Source organism: Symsagittifera roscoffensis, chromosome 6 (genome assembly GCF_963678635.1).
Source record: "Symsagittifera roscoffensis chromosome 6, txSymRosc1.1, whole genome shotgun sequence".
Classification (NCBI taxonomy): Eukaryota; Metazoa; Xenacoelomorpha; order Acoela; family Convolutidae; genus Symsagittifera; species Symsagittifera roscoffensis.
In genome coordinates this window covers 6,303,959-6,320,665 of record NC_087067.1, presented here as the reverse complement: position 1 = coordinate 6,320,665, position 16,707 = coordinate 6,303,959, and the positions used below count along the sequence as shown (strand labels likewise).

The window sequence follows — 16,707 nt, the reverse complement described above, 5'->3', positions numbered from 1 at the left end:
CTTATAAATTCGTTGTATTATACTCAAAATCTATTTCAATTTTTCGAAACGCTATCCTCTTACACACTTTTTATTGAGTTCAAGAAATGGTGAGAATTGTGTGTGTGTGTGTGTGTGTGTGTGTGTGTGTGTGTGTGTGTGTGTGTATATACAATATGTATCTAAAGCATGCAAACGTACGTTTATTCTGCCCTTTCGGTTAATTAATGATCTTGTACGCTTATAATATCTTTTTAACCGAAGGCCAAACGTCAAAGGCAACTTAAATGTCCGGAAATAAAGGTTTTTAAAATAAAATTCTAATGTCTTTGTTCCGGTCATTGAAAATGGGGGAGGAACTTTGTATTCGTGTGTTTTAGCTTTTTTCTTTTTTTTGTTTTCCTCGCAAAATCAGGTACCACAAATAATTTTCGGAATGAGTCAAGTGATATATTATATTAAGTCACTACAAGTTTAATAGCTGGGGTCCCTGAAAAAAAAACAAGTATGACCGATAGTTCCCGTGATTTATGGGACCCATCTAAAATTTAGGGACTAAAATATCATACTTGTACCTAAATTTCAAAAAGACAAAATATTAACCTCTTCTTTGAGATTGCCGAGCACGGCTGGATCAATTCCGTGATTGTAGACTACAAAAAATCCAACATCTTCGAAGGCATCCAATAAAGATTGTGCCAGTAACTCAACTGCCTCTGATGACGAGCAGAAGAGATGTTCTGTGTTAGTGCGAGTAGCACATTCGAAATTTATTCTCGGAACTGTCTTCTGAACCATGAGTGTGTAACTAAGCTACCTGAAATACAAGGACAGATAGTCTCATCTGCATGATATGCTTTCGAGTTTGTGTTGTTTTGATTTGATCTTGCAATTTTGAGCGGTGAAAAAATTGGATAGTGTAGAATGGTCTATTTAGGACAGCAGGATGCTCCGGATGTGGTAAACCGCTAGCCACAAACCATATTAAAACGCACCTCAAGAGATATTGCAAACTCTTCCAGAAGCAACAACAACGACAGCAGGTCCCATAAACAGGTTTCAGGAAGAGGAAACAATGCGGTGACTTTGGTACCCGGATAAAGAGTAACAACTAGTCCAAGCGCCTGCAACGCTGCGCAGGCCCTTGACAACACCTAGGCCCAGATGGAGAGTCACAAAATGCTGCCTCAATTTAGCATAACACACAGAGGCGAAGCTGTAATTTGCGAACACAAGCGACAAAAAGCAGCTGATTCCAACCAGCAACAAATCGATTTCGAGTCTCAAGTTCTCGCATCTGCACCAAGGTCCCCAAATCCACTAACGAAACAGCGGATGCTAATAAATAGCCAATGTTCAGCAGCAAAACTGCCACCAAAGATAACTGAAGGCAATCAAACAACTTAGCATGTAACAAATTGAAAACTATAGAAACTGATTGCGTATATCTGATGCATTTCAAAAATTTTGCGAAAAAGGGTTGAAAAATTTTGGATATGTATTTCTCATTTTTGTACTGATGTATGCAATAAAATTTTTCTCCGGCTAATTTGACGAATTTAAATGCATTAATAATTTCATTTATTTTTAAGAAAAAGTCTAAGCAAATCCTATTAAACGGCCAACGCAGCCTGCTTCAAAAAACCCACCAAAAGTACCATCAATACTTGCGACTGTTTTTGGATTGAAAAACAAAAATACCTGGTAGTTTTACACTACACTCCCCTTTGCGAAACTACATCTCAATATTACCAACTTATACAACAAAAACCAAATTTTATGAAGACAGAACCTCCCAGTAATTGAACATCATTTACACTTGATTGATAAACAGAACAATTACGATTGAGTTAAGTGCCAAGGGAACCAAAGAGGTGACGATTTTTCTACTAAGGCCATCAAATTTGATTTCGATCAGGTTAAAGCTTTTTGAATTACTATTTCTTCTTATTGCCTCCTTTTTAAATTGTGAAATGTTTCTATAGCCTTCATAACACCAAAAGAACTCGTTGGAGGCTTTTTGAACATGGGACACCAACTGAGCTAATGCGGCAGCAATACGTGAACAAATTCAAGAAGGTTCCAGTTCCCAACACGGAGCTAAAACCTAATTTCAAAAGCACAAAAAAACTAATCTTGCATACTTTTACCCAGTTAGTGTCCTTAAAAATATGCCAATAGATAGCTGGCATTGTGCCAACGAACAGGGAAATTTTTTGTGCAAGGAACCAATGAACAAGACCGATCAAGTAGCTAATCAAAAGCAAACTGGAAGTCTTTTCGGTTATACTCCCCTGTATGATGAAAAGAGAAAATGATGGTAACGAAATTGCGTCGACATTCAGAAAAAGTTAGGTTTTGAATAGAGGGCAAGTTTTGATATAAACAAACGAAGTAAATTCTCCTAATTTAGCCTCACACGTGTTCTTTTTGTTAATTTCTTTGCCGTTCACTCCACATAAACCATAAAAACTAGACCAAATGCGGTTCTTTTTTCGTTTAAATTATGTTTTTTTTTTGAATGTTTTGAGTTGGTGCAACACTCTTGAGATCAAACCAGCAATTTTTTTATTAAATCTAACTTCGTTTTGTAAGTAAATCTAACAATTTTTAATTTTCAATTAGGTCATCTAGGGAGGGGGTATAACAGAATAGACCCCAAACTGACCTGGCTGAGTATATCTTCTTCTAGATTCCCATTAGCTTTCTCCGACAATCTTTTAATTTCAAAAGATTCTGGACTTGAAAATTTCGGTGACCACATATACTTCACTCGCAGTTCTGAAATGAAAACTAGCAAACGCTTGAACGGTATATGAAAAAAGATGTAGCTAAACCTAAGCGAAACGATCTGTGTAAAAGTTTTTTTTTGAAAAACTCAACCTTAATTTTTTCCACAACCAATAATCAAACCCAAACCAAAAAAACAGAGCAAATTTCGATTTGGCAGCTTATAGTAGCTAGAATAGCTGGAAATCGCATGAATAAAACAATCAAAACGCAAAAAATCAAGAGCAAAAGAACATTAAAGCAGCTTTTTCGAAAACTTCTATCATCTGAAACCAGCTAAACAAGATCATTTCGCTACAACACTCAACTCAAAAAATAAGACACAGAGGCGAAAATGCACTTCGCATACACAAGCAAAATATGACCGATAATACTACTGGGGGAAAAACTGAATGAGTAAAACTTTGAGTCTACAAAATTTCTTTAGTGATGCACGCCAATTATGAGTCTATATAATTGGTAAGAGATGAAAGTCAATTATGACGCATTAAGAATACTAATCCATTTGAAAAAAAATAAATTTACCAACTAACATGCCTCAATTTATAGAGCGGAAGCTTTTTAACAATTTATAGAGCGGTCACAGTTCTTAAAAACATCCGAACCTGCCCAGGTTCGAACCCTCTTTTTTGTTGCTGGTCTCCTTTCCTACCTCTACGCTACAGATCGATGATACGTTGAAGCTGAAGTGCTATTTGTAATTTAATAGTCTGTTAATATTCTTAGCATTGGCTGTATTCAATAGCTGGATCAACATGAACACTTTCAAAATGAACACATTTAGTCACAACAATTGGATCGCAACAATATTTGCGACTTAAAATGGAGCAAAAGACAGTTCATACTATAACACAAGCTATGCTTGTGTAAATACACCTTTCTTTCAACAAAAACAACAAAAAGAAGTCAATAAACTGACTAAACGCAAAATTTTATTCCAAAAATTTTCACAATAAGTAAGATTAGGTATAACGAAATTAGAATTTGTTTGTGAGATCTTGGGAGTTTTTCTTCAAAAAATAATATTAATCAGATCAGCATATTTTGCATCTTTAATGTCACCAATCAACAAACACCAATCTCCGACAAATATTTAAAACCAGTTACAAATTCTTATAATTCTCCAAACTACTATTATAAACTGTGACTACCAATTTAAAAACGAAAATTAATTCCAGATTTAAGACTGTTCCAAATCTATACCATCAAGCATCGAACAAAATCAAAATCAGCGATACAGTATCTCAAACTGAATCACGTTTTAATGTGGAAGATACTATTCCTTAATCAACATACGCAAATAAATGTCTGGGTTAAACCTTCCGTCTTAGACTGAAATTAAATTGAAAAAAAAATAAGAAGTCGCAACAAGACGGTTTCTGCTTGAAAAGTAAATTCAATTTAAAATATCTGATGTCACACGGTTCACTGGGGAGGGTTCTCATGCTGGAGCGAATGCTAAGCGTTCTTATTGGCTAAATGCCTTTCTCACAAAATCGAAGTCAATATTAACAGAAAATGTTAATATAATAAGTATAATATAGTTGCAGATATAATAGTTGCAGATATAATAAATTTAGTTTTTTGTTTTTCCTTTTTTCGTAAATCGGTATTCTTAAAAAACATTAAATTTGTTCCAATCCGCCTTTGATCCGGCATTATTTTCAATCATCTGCCTATTATCTAATCGGTCAATGTTAACTCTAATGGCCTGGATTTATTTACTTACTTTGAGATTTTTGCTATTTCCTTGAGATTTTTGAATACTCAATTGTGATTGGCTAAAAATGAGCCAAATAAAACTTCAAGCATTGGGTTTCTCCAGCATGAGGGGAAGCCACTCGCTTCGCTCAGAAGTTTCGAAAGGACAAGCATTAAGAGACTATTCAAACAATTAACCCCTAAGCCTGATCATCACTATTAAACGAAGTGCCGACAAAAAAAAACAAGTCCTTGCAAAAAGATATTATGATCACCCGATGGGGTCAAAGGCGCATTAAGATTATGCTCACACCCAATGGGGTCAAAGACCAAATACTCATTGACGATAATCATACTTGGAGTTCTTCACAGTAACCATGCAAATATATTTGGAGTTTGAGACTCCTTCTACCTCAACAAAAAATTGATAAAAAAACAAGATGAGAAGACGGAAATTGTTTCGCAAAAAATAGAAGCCATCATGACCCACCACAAAGTGCACCAGCCGTCTAACTATTTCAACAGAGAAGTTATTTGCTCGCGCAAACAATAAAAAGCCAAATTAGACTTCAAATTGTAATCTGAGCTAGCGGATGAGCCAAACATTAAAGAATATACACATATATCTCAGGCGTTGAACTTTCTCAAAAACAAGTCACCTTATTCTGGCAAACATACAGATTCAATTAAAACGTTTCAGTACACCCTATGATCACTAGCTAATTTGACAACAACTACTACTAGTTATAGATTTTCATAATTCAAGCTTTTTCAAAATATCATGAAAAATATCACTGCGCAGTCAAAATCTTTACGACGACTAAAACAGTTCAGAAAAAGTTTGTCCTCAAGCATCAATTGATCGAGATGAAAAACATCACAATCACTTGTTACATCGATATGTACTACAGATGCTGGAGAAACTGAGCCAGGTTCAACAAACGCAAAGCAAAGTCATCAATCATCGGTTCCAATTCATTACACTTCAAACTGAAACAGAACAAACAGGAAAACCAAAAAGATACAAGATGGTCTACGGTGAAAATAAATCACGAAAAAGCATCACTGAGCACTTATGGATCTAAGTCAAAAACATTTGAACACAAATTGAAAATTGAATAAGGACATGAACAGACTAAATCAACAAACGCATGAAGAGACCTCGGCCCATTCGACAAAATTTCAATTCACTAACTAATTGAACACTAGAATAATCAGTTGAACAGAACAAAACGATGCGAAATCATTCGTAATTAAAACTTCATGCTTAAAATCGCATAAAAACTGTGATACTAGAAATTTTATTCAGAAGTTTGAGTAATCATCTTGTGTTGGGAGCCAAGTGGAGTTAAGACAACTTCAAACAGCATTACCAAGACAATCAAAACAAATGCCAGTCATCATAAAAAAATAAAACGATAGAATGAAAGCTCAGGAAATCATTGATCAGAAAACAAAATGCAAAGATAACAAGTGTCCAATAAAAATATTAAATTAGAAGGAACTAATTAATACAGTCCTCGAACTTTCTAGAGAACAAGTCACCTTATTCTGGCAAAATTAAAGTTTAAACAAAAGGTTTTACCATACCCGTTGATCACTAGCTAAACCGACAACAACATCTACTACTTATAGATTTTCGTAAATCGAGTTCCTTGAAAATATCATGACAAAGACAACTGAGCAGTCAAAATTTTTTCTCGACTGAAATACGTCAAAAAAAATCTTCAAGCATCATTTGCACGAGATCAAAACCTTCGCAATTACTTGTTACATCAATTTTTACTTCAGATAATGAGAAAGAGCCAGGCTCAGCGAACACAGAGCAAAGCCGTCATTCATCGGTTCCAATTCATTATACTTCAAATTGAAACAGAACAAACAGAAAAACCAAGAAGATACAAGATGGTCATTCAAGCAAAAAATTCAAGAAAAAGTAACACTGAGCACTACAAGAACTAAGTCGAATCCGTTTGAACACAATTTCAAATTTCAATAGTGACGTGAACAAATTAAATCAACAAATGCACGCAGAGACCTCGGCCCATTCGATAATACTTCATTTCAGAAACTAACGCAAAACAAACAAAATAACTCGTAAAATAGAAAAACAAAATGACGAAGTCATTAGTAACTGAAACTCAATACTTATATCGAAAGAAAATTGTGATGCCAGAAATTTCATTCAGAGTGTTCAGTAATCATCTTGTATTGGGAGCCAAGTGAAGTTAAGACAACTTCAAACGACATTACCAAGACAACCAAACCAAATGCAGGTCAGCATAAAAAAATATACTGTTGAAACGGCAGAAAGAACGCTAAGGAAATCATCCAGGTCGAAAACTTTTGGAAAAAATTGATCAGAAGACAGGATGCAAAGATAACAAGTCTCCAATAAAAAACATTGAATCAGAAGGAACTAATTAAAGAATGCATTATCAGTCTTCGAACTTTCTAAAGAACAAGACACCTTATTCCGGCAAAATACAGATCCAAACAAAAGGTTCAACCATAGCCTATGATCACTAGCTGAACAAAAAAAACCAGTTCTTTGAAAATATCATGACAAATAGAACTGAGCAGTCAAAATCTTTTCCAGATTAAGCGATCAGAAAAATTTTTATCTTCAAGCATCAGTCGAACGAGATCAAAATCTAACAATAACTTGTTCTATCGATACGTACTTCAGATGCTGAGAAGACTGAGCCAGGCTTAACAAACGCAGAGCAAAGTCATCAGCCATCGGTTCCAAATCATAACATTTCAAATTGAAACAGAGCTAGCAGATTAACCAAGAAGATACAAGATGGTCAGCGTGAAAACAAATAATGAAAAAGCATCACTGAGCACTAAAGGAACAAAATCAAAAACATTTGAACACAATTTCAAAACTCAAAAAGGACATGAACAAACTAAATCAAAAAACACATGGACAGCCCATTCAATAATACTTCATTTCAATAACTAACGCAACACTATCAAAGAAACCAGTAAAACAGAAAAACAAAATGATGTGAAGTCATTTGTAATTGAAAATCAATGTTTATGATCGAAAGAAAAATGTGATACCAGAAACTCCATTCAGAATGTTCAGTAATCATCTTGTAATGGGAGCCCAGTGAAGTCAAGACAACTTCAAACGGCAATACCAAGACAATCAAACCAAATGCCAATCATCATTAAAAGAAAAACTGTTGAAACGACAGAATGAAGCTAAGGAAATCATTCAGCTTGAACATTTTTGGAAAAAATTGATCAAAAGACAGGATGCAAAGATAACAAGTGTCCAATAAAAAAATATCAAATCAGAAGGAACTAACTAAAGATTATATATCAGTCCTCGAACTTTCTAAAGAACAGGACACCTTATTCTGGCAAAAAAAAGATTCAAACAAAAGGTTAAACCATAGCCTATGATCACTAGCTAAATAAAAAAAAACAAGTTCTTTGAAAATATCATGACAAATATAACTGAGCAGTCAAAATTTTTTCCAGATTGAATGTTCAAAAAAATTTCATCTTCAAGCATCAGTCGAACGAGATCAAAATCTAACAAAAACTTGTTACATCGATATGTACTGCAGATGCTGAGAAGACTGATCCAGGCTTAACAAACGCAGAGCGAAGCCATCAGCCATCGATTCCAAATCATTAGATTTCAAATTGAAACAGAATCCGCAGAATAACCAAGAGGATACAAGATGGTCAGCGTGAAAATAAATCATGAAAAAGCATCACTGAGCACTGAAGGAACAAAATCAAAAACATTTGAACACAATTTCAAAACTCAAAAAGAACATGAACAAATTAAATCAACAAACACATGGAGAGGTCTCAGGCCATTCAATAACATTTCATTTCAATAACTAACGCAACACTATCAAAAAACCAGTAAAACAGAAAAACCAAAATGATGTGAAGTCATTTATAATTGAAACTCAATGCTTATAATCGGAAAAAAAATGTGATACCAGAAATTCCATTCAGAATGATCAGTAATCATCTTCTAATGGGAGCTAAGTGAAGTCAAGACAACTTCAAACGGCAATAACAAGACAATCAAACCAAATGCCAGTCATCATAAAAAGAAAAACTGTTGAAACGACAGAATGAAGCTAAGGAAATCATTCAGCTTGAACATTTTCGGAAAAATTGATCAAAAGACATGATGCAAAGATAACAGGTGTCCAATAAAAAATATCAAATCAGAAAGAACTAACTAAAGATTATATATCAGTCCTCGAACTTTCTAAAGAACAAGACACCTTATTCTGACAAAATACAGATCCAAACAAAAGGTTCAACCATAGCCTATGATCACTACCTGAACAAAAAAAAACAGTTCTTTGAAAATATCATGACAAATATAACTGAGCAGTCAAAATCTTTTCCAGATTAAGCGATCAGAAAAATTTTTATCTTCAAGCATCAGTCGAACGAGATCAAAATCTAACAATAACTTGTTCTATCGATATGTACTACAGATGCTGAGAAGACTGAGCCAGGCTTAACAAACGCAGAGCAAAGCCATCAGCCATCGGTTCCAAATCATTACATTTCAAATTGAAACAAAACTAGCAGATTAACCAAGAAGATACAAGATGGTCAGCGGGAAAACAAATAATGAAAAAGCATCACTGAGCACTAAAGGAACAAAAACAAAAACATTTGAACACAATTTCAAAACTCAAAAAAGACATGAACAAACTAAATCAACAAACACATGGAGAGGCCTCAGGCCATTCAATAATATTTCATTTCAACTAACGCAACACTATCAAAAAACCAGTAAAACAAAAACCAAAACGATGTGAAGTCAATTGTAATTGAAACTCAATGCTTATAATCGAAAGAAAAATGTGATACCAGAAACTCCAATCAGAATGTTCAGTAATCATCTTGTAATGGGAGCCAAGTGAAGTCAAGACAACTTCAAACGGCCATACCAAGACAATCAAACCAAATGCCAGTCATCATAAAAAGAAAAACAGTTGAAACGACAGAATGAAGCTAAGGAAATCATTCAGCTTGAACATTTTCGAAAAAAATTGATCAAAAGACAGGATGTAAAGATAACAAGTGTCCAATAAAAAATACCAAATCAGAAGGAACTAAATAAAGATTATATATCAGTCCTCGAACTTTCTAAAGAACAGGACACCTTATTCTGGCAAAAAAACAGATTCACACAAAAGGTTAAAACATCGCCTATGATCACTAGCTAAACAAAAAAAACAAGTTCTTTGAAAATATCATGACAACTATAGCTGAGCAGTCAAAATCTTTTCCAGATTAAGCGATCAGAAAAATTTTTATCTTCAAGCATCAGTCGAACGAGATCAAAATCTAACAATAAATTGTTCTATCGATTTGTACTACAGATACTGCAAAGACTGAGCCAGGCTTAACAAACGCAGAGCGAAGCCATCAGCCATCGGTTCCAAATCATTACATTTCAAATTGAAACTGAACTAGCAGATTAACCAAGAAGATACAAGATGGTCAGCGTGAAAGCAAATAATGAAAAAGCATCACTGAGCACTAAAGGAACAAAATCAAAAACATTTGAACACAATTTCAAAACTCAAAAAGGACATGAACAAACTAAATCAAAAAACACATGGAGAGGCCTCAGGCCATTCAATAATATTTCATTTCAACTAACGCAACACTATCAAAAAACAAATAAAACAGAAAAACCAAAACGATGTGAAGTCATTTGTAATTGAAACTCAATGCTTATAATCGAAAGAAAATCTGATACCAGAAACTCCATTCAGAATGTTCAGTAATCATCTTGTAATGGGAGCCAAGTGAAGTCAAGACAACTTCAAACGGCAATACCAAGACAATCAAACCAAATGCCAGTCATCATAAAAAGAAAAACTGTTGAAACGAAAGAATGAAGCTGAGGAAATCATTCAGCTTGAACATTTTTGGAAAAAAATGATCAGAAGACAGGATGCAAAGATAACAAGTGTCCAATAAAAAATATCTAATCAGAAGGAACTAACTGAAGATTATATATCAGTCCTCGAACTTTCTAAAGAACAGGACACCTTATTCTGGCAAAAAAAACAGATTCAAACAAAAGGTTAAACCATAGCCTATGATCACTAGCTGAACAAAAAAAACAAGTTCTTTGAAAATATCATGACAAATATAACTGAGCAGTCAAATTTTTTTCCAGATTGAATTTTCAGAAAAATTTCATCTACAAGCATCAGTCGAACGAGATCAAAATCTAACAAAAACTTGTTACATCGATATGTACTGCAGATGCTGTAAAGACTGAGCCAGGCTTAACAAACGCAGAGCGACGCCATCAGCCATCGGTTCCCAATCATTATATTTCAAATTGAAACAGAACCAGCAGAATAACCAAGAGGACACAAGATGGTCAGCGTGAAAATAAATCATGAAAAAGCAGCACTGAGCACTAAAGGAACAAAATCAAAAACATTTGAACACAATTTCAAAACTCAAAAAGAACATGAACAAACTAAAACAACAAACACATGGAGAGGCCTCAGGCCATTCAATAATATTTCATTTCAATAACTAACGCAACACTATCAAAAACCAATAAAACAGAAAAAACAAAATGATGAGAAGTCATTTATAATTGAAACTCAATGCTTATAAGCAAAAAAAAATGTGATACCAGAAACTCCATTCAGAATGATCAGTAATCATCTTGTAATGGGAGCTAAGTGAAGTCAAGACAACTTCAAACGGCAATAACAAGACAATCAAATTAAATGCCAGTCATCATAAAAAAAATTGTTGAAACGACAGAATGAAGCTAAGGAAATCATTCAGCCTGAACATTTTCGGAAAAAATTGATCAAAAGGCAGGATGCAAAGATAACATGTTTCCAATAAAAAATATCAAATCAGAAGGAACTAACTAAAGATTATATATCAGTCCTCGAACTTTCTAAAGAACAGGACACCTTATTCTGGCAAAAAAAAACAGATTCAAACAAAAGGTTAAACCATAGCCTATGATCACTAGCTGAACAAAAAAAAACAAGTTCTTTGAAAATATCATGACAAATATAACTGAGCAGTCAAATTTTTTTCCAGATTGAATTTTCAGAAAAATTTCATCTTCAAGCATCAGTCGAACGAGATCAAAATCTAACAGAAACTTGTTACATCGATATGTACTGCAGATGCTGTAAAGACTGAGCCAGGCTTAACAAACGCAGAGCGACGCCATCAGCCATCGGTTCCAAATCATTATATTTCAAATTGAAACATAACCAGCAGAATAACCAAGAGGACACAAGATGGTCAGCGTGAAAATAAATCATGAAAAAGCAGCACTGAGCACTAAAGGAACAAAATCAAAAACATTTGAACACAGTTTCAAAACTCAAAAAGAACATGAACAAATTAAATCAACAAACACATGGAGAGGCCTCAGGCCATTCAATAATATTTCATTTCAATAACTAACGCAACACTATCAAAAAACCAGTAAAACAGAAAAACCAAAATGATGAGAAGTCATTTATAATTAAAACTCAATGCTTATAATCGAAAAAAAAATGTGATACCAGAAACTCCATTCAGAATGATCAGTAATCATCTTGTAATGGGAGCTAAGTGAAGTCAAGACAACTTCAAACGGCAATAACAAGACAATCAAACCAAATGCCAGTCATCATAAAAAAAATTGTTCAAACGACAGAATGAAGCTAAGGAAATCATTCAGCTTGAACATTTTCGGAAAAAATTGATCAAAAGGCAGGATGCAAAGATAACAAGTGTCCAATAAAAAATATCAAATCAGAAGGAGCTAACTAAAGATTATATATTAGTCCTCGAACTTTCTAAAGAACAAGACACCTTATTCTGGCAAAAAAAAAACAGAATCAAACAAAAGGTTAAAACACAGCTTATGATCACTAGCTAAACAAAAAAAACAAGTTCTTTGAAAATATTATGACAAATATAACTGAGCAGTTGAAATTTTTTCCAGATTGAATGTTCAGAAAAACTTTATCTTCAAGCATCAGTCGAACGAGATCAAAATCTAACAAAAACTTTTCACATCGATATGTACTACAGATGCTGAGAAAACTGAGCCAGGCTTAACAAACGCAGAGCGAAGCCATCAGCCATCGGTTCCAAATCATTACATTTCAAATTGAAACAGAACCAGCAGAATAACCAAGAGGATACAAGATGGTCAGCGTGAAAATAAATCATGAAAAAGCATCACTGAGCACTAAAGGAACAAAATCAAAAATATTTCAGCACAATTCCAAAAGTCAAAAAGGACATGAATAAACTAAATCAACAAACACATGGAGAGGCCTCAGGCCATTCAATAATATTTCATTTCAATAACTAACGCAACACTATCAAAAAACCAGTAAAACAGAAAAACCAAAATGATGAGAAGTCATTTATAATTGAAACTCAATGCTTATAATCGAAAGAAAAATGTGATACCAGAAACTCCATTCAGAATCTTCAGTAATCATCTTGTAATGGGAGCCAAGTGAAGTCAAGACAACTTCAAACGGCAATACCAAGACAATCAAACCAAATGCCAGTCATCATAAAAAGAAAAACTGTTGAAACGACAGAATGAAGCTACGGAAATCATTCAGGTTGAACATTTTCGGGAAAAAACTGATCAAAAGACAGGATGCAAAGATAACAAGTGTCCAATAAACAAAACCAAATCAGAACGAACTAACAAAAGGATAAATATCAGTCCTCGAACTTTCTAAAGAACAAGACACCTTATTCTGGCAAAAAAAAAACAGATTCAAACGAAAGGTTAAACCATAGCCTATGATCTCTAGCTAAACAAAAAAAAACAAGTTCTTTGAAAATATCATGACAAATATAACTGAGCAGTCAACACTTTTTCCAGATTGAATGTTCAAAAAAATTTTATCTTCAAGCATCAGTCGAACGAGATCAAAATCATGACAAAAACTTGTTACATCAATATGTACTTCAGAGGCTGAGAAGACTGAGCCAGGCTTAACAAACGCAGAGCGAGGCCATCAATTATCGGTTCCAAATCATTACATTTCAAATTGAAACAGAACAAACAGAATAACCAAGAAGATACAAGATGGTCAGCGTGAAAATAAATCATGAAAAAGCATCACTGCGCACTAAAGGAACAAAATCAAAAGAATTTGAACACAATTTCAAAACTAAAAAAAGACATGGACAAACTAAATCAACAAACACATGGTGAGGCCTCAGCCCATTCAATAATACTTCATTTCAATAACTAACGCAACACTATCAAAAAACCAGTAAAACAGAAAAACAAAATGATGTGAAGTCAATTGTAATTGAAACTCAATGCTTATATTCCAATGAAAAATCGGATACAATAAACTCCTTTCAGAATGTTCAGTAATCAACTTGTATTGGGAGCCAAGTGAAGTTAAGACAACTTCAAACGGCAATACCAAGACAATCAAACCAAATGCCAGTCATCATAAAAAGAAAAACTGTTGAAAGGACTGAATAAAGCTAAGGAAATCATTCAGGTTGAGTATTTTCGGAAAAAATTGATCAGAAGACAGGATGCAAAGATAACAAGTGTCCAAAAATATTAAATTAGAAGGAACTAACTAAAGAATATATATCAGTCCTCGAACTTTCTAAAGAACAAGACACTTGATTCTGGTAAAAGTACAGATTCGAACAAAAGGTTTAACCATAGCCTTTGATCACTAACTAAACCAAAAAAAACGAATTCTTTGAAAATATCATGACAAATATAACTGAGCAGTCAAAATCTTTTCCAGATAAAAAGATCAGAAAAATTTCATCTTCAAGCATCAGTCGAACGAGATCAAAATCTAACAAAAACTTGTTACATCGATATGTACTACAGATGCTGAGAAGACTGAGCCAGGCTTAACAAACGCAGAGCGAAGTCATGAACCATCGGTTCCAAATCATTACATTTCAAATTGAAACAGAACCAACATAATAACCAAGAAGATACAAGATGGCCAACAGTGCAAAAAACTCATGAAAAAATATCACTGAGCACTAAAGGAACAAAATCAAAAACATTTGAACACAATTTCAAAACTCAAAAAGGACATGAACAAACTAAATCAACAAACACATGGAGAGGCCTCAGCCCATACAATAATACTTCATTTCAATAACTAACGCAACACCATCAAACAAACCAGTAATACAGAAAAACAAAATGATAAGATGTCAATTGTAATTGAAACTCAATGCTTATATTCGAAAGAAAAATTGGATACAAGAAACTCCATTCAGAATGTTCAGTAATCATCTTGTATTGGGAGCCAAGTGAAGTTAAGACAACTTCAAACGGCAATACCAAGACAATCAAACCAAATGCCAGTCATCATAAAAAGAAAAACCGTTGACACGACAAAATGAAGCTAAGGAAATCATTCAGCTTGAATTTGTTCGGAAAAAATTGATCAGAAGACAGGATGCAAAGATAACAAGTGTCCAATAAAAAATATTAAATCAGAAGGGACTAACTAAAGAATATATATCAGTCCTCGAAATTTCTAAAGAACAAGACACCTTATTCTGGCAAAAATACAGATTCGAACAAAAGGTTAAACCATAGCCTATGATCACTAACTAAATCAAAAAAGAACGAGTTCTTTGAAAATATCATGACAAATATAACTGAGCAGTCAAAATTTTTTCCAGATTAAGTGTTCAGAAAAAATTTATCTTCAAGCATCAGTCGAACGAGATCAAAATCATCACAATAATTTGTTACATCGATAGGTACTTCAGATGCAGAGAAAACTGAGCCAGGCTTAACGAAAGCAGAGCGAAGCCATCAATCATCGATTCCAAATCATTACATTTCAAATTGAAACAGATCAATCAGAATAACCAAAAAGATTCAAGGTGAAATTAAATCATGAAAAAGCATCACTGAGCACTAAAGGAACAAAATCAACAACACTCGAAAACAATTTTAAAAAGAACATGAACAAACTAAATCAACAAACACATGGAGAGACCTCAGCCCATTCGATAATATTTCATTTCAAAAACTAACGCAACACTCAAAAAACCAGTAAAACAGAAAAACAAAATGATGTGAAATCAATTGTAATTGAAACTCAATGCTTATATTCGAATGAAAAATCGGATACAATAAACTCCATTCAGAATGTTCAGTAATCAACTTGTATTGGGAGCCAAGTGAAGTTAAGACAACTTCAAACGGCAATACCAAGACAATCAAACCAAATGCCAGTCATCATAAAAAGAAAAACTGTTGAAAGGACAGAATAAAGCTAAGGAAATCATTCAGGTTGAATATTTTCGGAAAAAATTGATCAGAAGACAGGATGCAAAGATAACAAGTGTCCAAAAATATTAAATTAGAAGGAACTAAAACTAAAGAATATATATCAGTCCTCGAACTTTCTAAAGAACAAGACACTTGATTCTGGTAAAAGTACAGATTCGAACAAAAGGTTTAACAATAGCCTTTGATCACTAACTAAACCAAAAAAAAACGAATTCTTTGAAAATATCATGACAAATATAACTGAGCAGTCAAAATTTTTTCCAGATTAAGTGTTCAGAAAAAATTTATCTTCAAGCATCAGTCGAACGAGATCAAAATCATCACAATAATTTGTTACATCGATAGGTACTTCAGATGCAGAGAAAACTGAGCCAGGCTTAACGAAAGCAGAGCGAAGCCATCAATCATCGATTCCAAATCATTACATTTCAAATTGAAACAGATCAATCAGAATAACCAAAAAGATTCAAGGTGAAATTAAATCATGAAAAAGCATCACTGAGCACTAAAGGAACAAAATCAACAACACTCGAAAACAATTTTAAAAAGAACATGAACAAATTAAATCAACAAACACATGGAGAGACCTCAGCCCATTCGATAATATTTCATTTCAAAAACTAACGCAACACTATCAAAAAACCAGTAAAACAGAAAAACAAAATGATGTGAAATCAATTGTAATTGAAACTCAATGCTTATATTCGAATGAAAAATCGGATACAATAAACTCCATTCAGAATGTTCAGTAATCAACTTGTATTGGGAGCCAAGTGAAGTTAAGACAACTTCAAACGGCAATACCAAGACAATCAAACCAAATGCCAGTCATCATAAAAAGAAAAACTGTTGAAAGGACAGAATAAAGCTAAGGAAATCATTCAGGTTGAATATTTTCGGAAAAAATTGATCAGAAGACA

At 33.7% G+C, this 16,707-nt stretch overlaps 1 protein-coding gene across 3 annotated transcripts in view; it reads right to left on the bottom strand.

Annotated features, from left to right (window-relative positions):
- LOC134847870 (uncharacterized) overlaps positions 1–16,707 on the bottom strand; it is a 164,466-nt gene that overhangs the window by 57,969 nt on the left and 89,790 nt on the right. For 2 of the 3 annotated variants that reach the window (XM_063865125.1, XM_063865123.1), the window contains exons 2-3: positions 2,648–2,760; positions 583–796 (exon numbers count right to left, since the gene is read on the bottom strand). In XM_063865125.1, the coding sequence (XP_063721195.1) occupies positions 583–777 (195 nt within the window). In that variant the 5' untranslated portion in view covers positions 778–796; positions 2,648–2,760. The remainder of the gene's footprint in view (positions 1–582; positions 797–2,647; positions 2,761–16,707) is intronic. The other variant, XM_063865124.1, reaches the window with a different exon arrangement.